General features: G+C 32.7%; 1 protein-coding gene across 1 annotated transcript in view; it reads right to left on the bottom strand.

The window, feature by feature from the left end:
• Positions 1–513: 513 nt before the first annotated feature.
• LOC129230454 (uncharacterized) overlaps positions 514–10,452 on the bottom strand; it is a 99,647-nt gene continuing 89,708 nt past the window's right edge. Inside the window, exons 18-23 of the mRNA XM_054864852.1 lie at positions 9,195–9,466; positions 6,421–6,490; positions 5,028–5,241; positions 3,815–3,966; positions 2,594–2,989; positions 514–1,141 (exon numbers count right to left, since the gene is read on the bottom strand). Coding sequence (XP_054720827.1) covers positions 514–1,141; positions 2,594–2,989; positions 3,815–3,966; positions 5,028–5,241; positions 6,421–6,490; positions 9,195–9,466 — 1,732 coding nt within the window. The remainder of the gene's footprint in view (positions 1,142–2,593; positions 2,990–3,814; positions 3,967–5,027; positions 5,242–6,420; positions 6,491–9,194; positions 9,467–10,452) is intronic.

Raw genomic sequence — 10,452 nt, 5'->3', positions numbered from 1 at the left:
GGAAGACATAAATAAAGTGATTGGATCAACATTTTATTTGAGTCATTATGAAGTAGATTTTGACCGAAGTGTCTTCCAGACAATGGATGGGGACTTCCGGTGTAATACATGGTATGTGGAATAAATTATTAAATACTATATTTTTTTCAGATTTATTGATTTCTGTGACCAACCTATGAATCTTACACATAGAATTGGTCACCGCAATCGAGAAAACTATGAAACAACTGACAGTCAACTGACAACGTTCATTGACATTTTAGTTTTAAATTGAGTTACTTATATCTTAGCAAGTATTTCAGATACATATTTTAAGTAACTTGTATTTTGTTTGGATTATATTGGCAAGCTTGTTATCGACTTTAACACAAAAATTATCACATAAAGAACATCTCAGACATCAATGTTCTTGAAGATTGATTGAAAGGAATGGACATGCATTAGTACGTTTTGCATTTTAAGAATCCATGCACTGTTTTTACTTGTCAGAAAAGCTCAGAGTTATAAACAACCTTAGTAGTGATGGCTTTGGTTGCAGTGACGTTCTGGCAAAGAAGCAGTATCGCTAAAAGATGAGTGTTGACTAAGGTGCATCAAATCACTTTCTCGCCGAGATGGTGAAAACGGAGATACTACGGATGGAATAGTTGGCCTCACTTGGAGTGGTATCACTTGGCATGGATGACTTTCTTTACAGTCAATAACAGTTTTCTGACTTAATATTGGACAGTCACTAGTGTCAGGAGCTGTGTCTTTTAACAGTTCTTTTCCACCCAAAAAGGAGCTTAAGGTTCTAGGCCAAGAGTTTAATTTCTCCATATCAGGAGGAGAGTTTGGCTTAGCACGACCAAATACACTCGATGATTTTGATGCAAAAATGGTCCTGTCTAATGTGTTAGCGGCAATCACATCACGGTGCTCAGCTTCTTCTTCTGGCAAACTTGAATCAGATATGAAAGTTTCGCGACTTTTGGGTTGGGAACTGATGCAACTAAGATGATGTTCACTATCAGTAGCGTACTGGTTTCGGATATTTTCTGCTGCCATTGCTGCGGGTGATTTTACTCCAAATGTATAATGGCTCTTTGTCAAGTCCGTACCAGAAGTTCTTGTCCGATCTTGTGACGAAACTGAATTTGATCTAGTGAGAAAAAAAAATGGAACATTTAAAGTTATAACTCAATACATGGATTGAGCTAGCTTTTTGTACATAATTCTTAAACCGATACGTTGTCCAAATAATAAACAGATTCAGTCGTTTACAAAACGTACATCGAAGTAGAAACCATCAGTTGCGCTTAGTGACAAAAAGATATATAGACTAAATGGTTAAAATTAGTAATTGTAGATTAAATAAACTAGGGACGGCTGGGCCGAATGACCACCATAAGAGAAATAATTTGTGAACTAGAAAAGAAACTAAGAACCTTATGTGAGATAAAATATATCTTTATTATCTCTTAAACTTCAATAAAAAATTATATTTTAAAATATAACTCTCTTTGTAATGATAAAAAGTAATACAAGAGAAAATTATTTCTAAATGGTTATTTTAGGTTCATATGTGGGATCAAAATTGTCACCATATTAATAATTATAATCATCGCTAGGAAAGAAAGTTACAGCATTATTAATAAAATACAGCAAACATAACAGCAATACATTACTATAAACATTAGTTATCAATAATGTAACTATTGACAGTAAACACTAATAACAAATTAAACACTAATTGCCCAATACAAAATCACACACCTACGGATGGATACTACACAAAACCCAGAATCAAATTATCGTCATTGCGCGATTACGTCATTACATAACTGCAAGTATTAACTTAAAACTAGCAGCATCATTTAATGTTTTGGCGCATATTTTTTAAAACTTAACATATGCCCTTTCTTAGGCTCAATATAAAAAGGTTGATTTGCATTTGCTAAGAAATTCAATACATTTTTGTTTTGTTCAAAGGGTAAAACTGCGTCATCAAGTCTCATATTGGACTCGCTTTCTTTCTCACAACTCTTTCTACCTCTCTCCCCATCAAAATATCCGTTAATGTGAATGAACATTTTGTAAACAGTTTTATTCTTTTTTTAGTAAAATTTAGCATATTCGCAACTCCAGAGCTCGAATACGCTACTTTGCGGTGATTAACAATACAACTGAAAAAGGTAAAACATTCCACTCCACGTGTTTTCTTTGGGGTAAATTACGGGCTTCAGTCAGTTTGTGATGTGATGTAATTTCAAAGGAATAGAAAATAAAGCTTCCCACAAGCACGACAAAAAATTACTGTCAGTCAATAAGCTTCAAAGTAAGTTAAAAGTTACGGCATTTGTATGTTTTACCGTTTTCGTCCGAAATTAGATATGGACTGCAGTGCCCCCTATAGTTTATTGAAATTGCGAATCCGTTTTACAATAAATCATTTTTTTCTGCAGACGATTTCTTTATTTAGTAAATACTAATGCGAATACTTTATTTTTAACTACATCATGAACTTTTATTAAGATAATTGATAACTTCAACAAACCAAATATATTTGCTATCTAATTGCAAAAATTACACATATCGTACACCAATTACTAACCTGCTTTTGCTTTTTATTGTTGATTGAGTCCTGTCTTCTTTGCTTTCAGTACTCGTTAATGTATTTCTACTACCGCCGAAAGTCAGAAGTTGAGCTGACGCTCTTGTTACAGCAGCATATTCCCTTGCTACTTCAGACGAGCTGGTGACTGCATCTTCACAGTAGTTTACTTCCTGGCAACCACCTTTAATTGTTGGTGTCGCAACATCAACCGGCACCTTATCGTGTCCCCAGTACGTGTCGGTATTGAAAGGTGTATTTTGGACATCTTGGTTGCCTATATTAGTTGCCCCTGGATGGCCATTCTGTTTGCTTGTATTTGAATTTCCAGACCAACTTCCTGAAGGTACAGGTCCTCGGTGTGTTTTAAATGTCCCTGTCTTCAACAACTGGTGCCTAAGAACAGTTTTAACGATATTAGATGTAGTTTAAAAAGGAACAAAGGGAAAAACTGTTTTCTAATGCTGAGAGTATTTAACTATCAACATTACAAGAACATAAGAATGCACGAATATACATGGGCATGTGCAAATTTGTCGATAACTCTCGTCTGTGCCTGACACGGGTATGTGTAAATGTGCAGTAACTCTCGTCTTTATCAGACACGGGCAAATTTGTTAATCGGTTAAGGGAAAAATATTATTTTTGGAATAATCATTGCTAGTATTGAACGGCATCGCGAGATTTTGCTTTGCTGTACAAGAAAATACAAGAAGCATTGCTTCATTATATCTGTTGTTTTTTTATTATTATACACCGTTCGGGTGTCCTACATGCATTCGAAATGAGTAAAAATTTTAAAATAAGCAATAAAATGGTTCTACACGTTAACGTTATTTTAGGCAATGTAACAAATAACGTAGTTACTATCACTTTACTTAAAGTATCGTAAAATTTTTAATATTGCATCTAAAAGGTTTGGAAACTAAGTAGAACTGTACAAGCGAGGAAGGTTAAAGCGCTGTAACTGCAAATTTTTCCTTTTATTTTTATTTTGCCCTTTTTTTCATTTATTGTGCTTCAGTTTTGTTATACAAGATTCCTTATTTGGTTTTCGCTGAAAATAAAGCAAGAAAACGTCGAGTTTCACATTTTCCTGATATTGGTAAGGAATCCAAAACGCTGTTTTTCAAGTATTTCAAAGCCTCATTTATGCAGATGCAGTTCTTTACCTTTCCACTTTAGTGTAGTTACAAGTTGTTTTTAATAAACCTTACTCACCAAGCGCTCCTCGATTCTTCGTAGTGAAGACATCGTATGACAAACATTAAAAATCCTTGCAACGAATTTGCTACACAAAATATGTATTGGAATATTAGCCTTGCCTCGCCACAGGTAAAGGCACCAAATACCCACGCGACTCCGAAAAGAACCTAAGTAAAGAGAAAAAAAAACAGTAGTGATAAATTATGAGTAACAGTTTATTGTACTGGTTCAACATTTCAGAATAAATGTTTAAAAACCATTAGTGGTTTCCTGTAAAAAATTTGTCTTAGTACCAAAATAAATTATTGCTATTTGTAGCATACATGTTAGTTATATTATTTTCTGGAACATATTATTTGTATATTGTATTTTGAAAGGAAAAAGAACAGAAGACTTATAGACTATTATCATTATCTTCTACCGGGGGGCATACAATCAACTTGTACTCAGCTAGGGACCTTATAACGGGCTTGGGACTCACGGTTGGTCAACCAAAGCAAAAGCGCTGGCCATCTTTTTCTCCCATGTAATGCAAGTAAACAAATTTCGCCCCTCAGAAATTCTGGATTCAAGTTTGAATGTTTAAAATTACTCCTTCCTCCCTTGAAATAAGGAAAAATAGAAAAGTGACACACATGGTTATTATTAAGCTGGCTTGGTAAGTCGTAAATAAATTTAAAATGAACTTTAATCTTCTTTTCGTTATGATCCTAATTGACTTTTAGGAATAGAAAGAAGTATGGGTTAATTTTCTAAACTTTTCTGCTTAGTGGAAAATTAAACCGCAATTTTAAGAACTGTATTCTCTGAAACTTAGAGAAAGTTCTCCTTTCAATTCCCTTTTGAGACTTTACCTGTCCTTTCCACTAGAAAATATCCACATAGACTTTTCATTTTCATCATTGTTATGTGACCGGTTTTCGTGGACATTTTTCATCGATAATTTAATTTCTTTTAACCGTCCCGGTGTCCTGTTGCTCGGAATTGTTAAAGCCCTCGTATCGCTTTTTATCCATGTATCAATCGTTGTTTTTATGCTTTTCGTTACCAAAGTGTGTTAATCAATATTTCAGTTCTTTTTAAAATTTATTTGATATTTCTTTTTTCATTTATTTATTTTTTTAAACTTCCGCGGGGGGGGGGGGACTAGTACACGAATTTTTTTTCTTGTATCAAATACTGAAACGCAGATAAAACGAGTAAAATCTAATGTCATCAAGTTTCTTACCATTACTGTAAAAGATCCTTTTACTTCAGAAGTGGTGACGACGAATTTTTCCTTTTTACTACACTGTGGAGGTTTTTTTGCTGATACATTCCTTGGTGTAAACAAAACTCTTGTCACCATAAGGAATACTACTAGATTGACAAAGAGAATGAAGCATGATGGTCCCAGGAAACTGATGTAATATACGTAAGGATTTTCTTGAGACAGCATGCAGCTAAAAGATTTTAAAAAATGCTTTTTTCAGTTAAACTTACAGGAGGCGTAAGGTATTGCAACAGTGTGAGTTCAAAACAATCAACAAGGAGTTTCAAATACTACTTCAAATATTGCTGATTAAGAAGAAATATGTAATGAATGTATGACAGTTACAAGTTTGTATTTGTAACCGTCAAATAGCAAAAAAATTCAATTCTGGTTACTCGAATATATATATATATATATATATATATATATATATATATATATATATATATATATATATATATATATATATATATATATATATATATATATATATCTTTAATTGACCTGAATATAAAATCAATTTTTATTACACGGAATTAACTGACACATTGACTTGATATAGCATTATTTTCGTATTCATGGAAAGTTTAAAAAAAATTTTGAGTTTTGAACTATCCTATTGACACTCATCATTTTAAGTGATCTTTGTATGTAGCTGATATTAGCAAATATGAAATAGGGCTAAAAGTCCGTGATGCTTTAGACACAGTGCTTTAAAAAATGAGAAAATGTTAATTTTTGGTCAAATTCTATATAATAAGGCTGAAATAACTATCTCACTCAATGATATTTCTTTTTCAACGTTTATTAAATGTGATTAAAAATGTAACTTCGCACATAAATGTATTCTATAAAATCATCTCGATTGAAAATAATAAATAAGAACACAATTTTATTTTCTTATTGGCCATGCTCAGGATAAACTGAAAGAGTAAAGTTCTTTATATCAAATCACTTAAAAAATATAATCTAAGTATTGTTTTAGTTATGGTAGTTGATGAGTACACAGAATAACAAGCCATCCTCCTTGAAACATATCCTTTGAGTAACACATATATCTCAGAATTACAAAGAGGCCCTCCCTTGTATCTGGGATGCCTTCTGAATAAGGTCTTGATTTGTGTATCAAGTATACGTTAATTGAAAAAAAGAAAAACAATCAGAAAAAAAACAGTCACAAGATTTTTTTCTTTTTTTTTTTTTGATTAAAATATTCTTAGTGACATTACCTGAGATTACATTAAAACAATATGTCTAACTCCATAAACTTCATCTTACTCTTGCTTAAGAAAGCAAACGCTTATCAATGAGTTATGCTAAATAATGGTAGATATTTTTCGAAAATTATGCCGTCAACAAAAAAACTTACTATTCATTTTGATTGTAATAAACTTCCCAATCCATTAACACAGTAAGACCTACGATTACAAATGGTGTTCCTGTAATAAAAATAAAGATAATTTGATCAAATGAAAAAGCACAATCAAAGAAATTGCAGTTAAAACATTATGTTAACAAAAGGAGTGCGCAAAATAAGGCAATACAGACAAAAAAGACTAACTCATCATTCTTTAGAGTAGAATAACAAAATTCATGATATCGTGATTCCATCTTCATCAACTAGTCTAACTGGTGATAAAGTGTTAGTGAAAAGCAGTTTGCTATGAAAAGACAAAAATTTAGCAACACATATTGCAAAACAGTCCTGTCGGAGTTTCTTACTTTTATTTTACAATAAAGTTTGTTTCTTTATGGTTCAGTAGTTTACTAGTTTAAAAACTGTTAATTGTTCTAGAAAGTCTAATTAATGTACTTTACGAATTCAACTCGGAAAATGTATCGTCATTTTCCCCTATGGCTCGAAAACTCGAAAAAAATAGAATGAAGCCAATAAGGCTATGATTTGTCTTATCAGGACTATGATGTCCTTGTTAAGACACTAAGATAATTGTGTGGACACTGGACAATGTGATCCTTTGCTGCATATGCTGTACATATGTGCACGAACTGTGCGCAAGAGTGACAAACCCCCCCCCCCCAGAAAATAACGTTTTTTCAGTGCCCCGAATTTGACGATTAAGCTTTCTCTTTTCCTTTTAAGTAAATATTAAATTTTTGATAATGGTTTAGAGTTTATCAACTGAGGCAGTGAGAAGAAAAGGGATGTAAGTGACTAAATTAAAAATTTGGAGATAACCAGTACAAATGGTAAGTAATCCTTTTCTCTTTCTTGGGGCAAGCTATAGTTCTAGTAGCTCTAGTAGGTGCTGCTATACTGTATGATTTAGAAACAAAATTAATGAAAGCCTTCCTAAGATCTTTCCTTTAAACGCATTTCACTCAAAACTTGAAAATGTCTACTGACATCCCTTTGCTTCTCACTGCCTCAAATGTGTTTAATACGTTTGTATATCGACAATAAATAATGTTTCCTTCTTTTTTAGTTTACTCTAGAGTGTATTCTTTTTTTTTTTCAAAATTAGTTTAACTGAGGTCTCATGTTTATAATAAAGCAAATATGTCTTTATCCAGTAAAACTATTGAAAAAAAATGGAAACTTTAAATTTCACACAGATCCCCCCCCCTCCCTTTTTTACAAGTCAGGTGATGAATTTGGATTTCTTGGATTCATAAATGAACTAGGTACTAAGCCATAAACATTAGAGTGGCCTTATTTGTAGCACTTACCTTGTTTATTTTGCTCGTACATTTTGTAGTTTATTTGCATGTTTTTTATGTGCACATTTTTGTAAAAATAAATTTTTAAAATGCCTAATAATGTTGATAAAAAATAATGTAATTAAATAATATTTCAAGATAAATATATATTTCAAACTTGGACATACAGTTGGAACTCGAAAAATATGCTTATAACTCGAATATTCCTTTCTGTCGATGTTTTCAATGGGTCCCTAACTCATGAGACTGTAGTGGAAACTCCCTATAATTCGAACTAGCAATAACTCGAACGATTTGGCTGGATCCTTGGGACGTCGAGTTATTGAGAGTTAATTGTATTTTAATTACACTACTTAAAAAAATGTATTAAAGCAAAAGCAATCTATCAAGCACTCATACAAAAGATAGCAAGAAAACAGAAACAATAAACTAATGGAAAATGAAAACGATTTCTTGATGATTGAACATTGTTTTTGGAGAAAGAAAATTGAAATTAATTAGATTTTTACGCTATCGCTATTGTTACTTTTAAATACTAGAAAATATTTTAGAATTAAGTGCGTTAAAAATGCTCTGTAAATAACGACCTTTATCAAATGAATCTCAACAGTTATTAGAGCTGTTTACTTTTGTTAAATATATTCGTATAGTTGATTTATTGCTATTAAAAAAATCTGTTTTCATGAAATTTGCATTAACTTGCTTTGAAAGGAGAAAAGAAGTATGTAAAAGTACTTTGTCGCCAAGTTGGCGACAAAACTTGGCAACCAAAATCTTGGCGACATATTTCGCCAAGTGTTGCATGAATTATAACATCACTTCAGTTTACACCGAAATTAACAATGATTTCCCCTCAAAAAGGGGCAAAAGACACCTTTAGAAACAACCGAATGCAACCACTAGGGAAGGTGCACAACTAGACCCATTAGGAGTCTACGTATCAAATTTCAACTTCCTAGGACATACTGCTCTTGAGTTATGCGACATACATACGCACATACGCACATACATACATACTTACATACGGACGTCACGAGAAAAGACGTTGTAATTACCTCGGGGAATGTCAAAATGGATATTTCGGGTGTCTATATGTTTTTAGGTTCTTATCCACGTGCGGTCGGGTTGAAAAAAAAAAAAAAACTCAACGTTAATTCGGGGGTGAGTAAAATGGAAATTAACGCCGAATTTTGAGTGAACTTTTTTTCGCGAATACAATACTTTTTTTTTTTTTTTTTTTTTGTAAAAGGAAGTAAAAAAAGAACTCTCTCTCTAAAAATGTACACATTTACAAAATTAGGAAATAAAAGATTTTCTCTTCTTTTAGTTCTAGTACTTCGTTATCAATAACAAATATTAGATATTGTTTGAAAATATTCGGTACGGCTGGATAATGTGAAGCTAATTACTGCGAAATTGCATTGACATAACAAGCACTTAACATTACACAAGCAAATAACTTACCCCATGCCAGAATAGATCTCTTAAGCATAAAATAGGAATCAGACGACACGAATACATGGACGAGTAATTGATACGTGTTGACGGCTTCAACACACATCCATGAGAGGGTGGAGAGGACGAAGTAATGAACGAGGATCGCAACTGTCAAACAGATGTCAAAGCCGCCCAAATCTCTTCCCCGCTGAGAGCCAGTCACGAAGAAGCCATTGAGCAGTAGCAGAGAGACGCACAAGTGCAGTAAAATTTGTCCTGGATAGTCACGATTTAGACACCTGTTTGAGGAATGGTTTCACTTCAATGAGAGTTTTTTGAAAAGTGTCAAATCAAAAAATAATAATAATAATAATAATAATACACACTTTCTGAATTTTTTAATTGCACGTTTTTACATATGGTGCATTTTACAGCAATTCCTTCCATATGAAATATTTAACATTTTTCTTTGTCAAGTGTGGAACTACTATTTTCCCATTTTGTTGTTCATTCGATGTTTCAAAAAGTTTAAGGTTAATTTATTTGTAACTAGCCGTACCCGCACGGCTTGCCCGTAGTAGAAAAATAAAAGGTCATTTGGTTCGCCTGTATAAATACAAATAATGGATGATGAATTTCTCGCAAATTTGCTATGTTCATTTGCTCGTCCACTTTATAGTAATTTGCCCGACCACGTTATGATAATTCGCTTGTCCACGTTATGATAATTTGCTAAAATGTTTTTAAAATTGGAATAAAAAAAAGGACAAAACCGAATTTTTGAAAAATCGCTTTGAGGTGCATACCCCCATGTTACAAACTAATTTTGTGCCAAATTTCATGAAAATTGGCCAAAAGTTTTAGGCGCTATGCACGATACAAACATCAAGGCATCTTGACGGAGATCCAAACTTTCAGCTTTATTATTAGTAAAGATATTTTAAAAATGTCTACTTTTACTTTGACAACAGATGAAATGTAAATAAAATGCAAATTAATCTTTCGAATTCCAATGGATTTAAGCACAGACATTGAATTTAAACGATGAAGTGCCGCAATTTCTTGGAATTGTTGCAAAGATTTATTAATTTTTCTTTGCACATGCAGTGAAATAGAAGTGTTGTTTGTGACCCTGTTGAAAATTTGTTAAGAACGGAATAGGGTATATTTTTCAAGTCATGAACCAAACTTGCTTCGCGGCACACGAAGTCGTGGAAAAATTGCGAGCAAAAGTTCTAGTGTGAAAATATGTCTTTTAAAAAACTGTACATTTCGAGCTATTTTA

This window comes from Uloborus diversus, chromosome 9, assembly GCF_026930045.1.
Source record: "Uloborus diversus isolate 005 chromosome 9, Udiv.v.3.1, whole genome shotgun sequence".
Classification (NCBI taxonomy): Eukaryota; Metazoa; Arthropoda; class Arachnida; order Araneae; family Uloboridae; genus Uloborus; species Uloborus diversus.
Note: the sequence above shows the minus strand (reverse complement) of the source record. Positions and strands in the feature narration are given on the sequence as shown.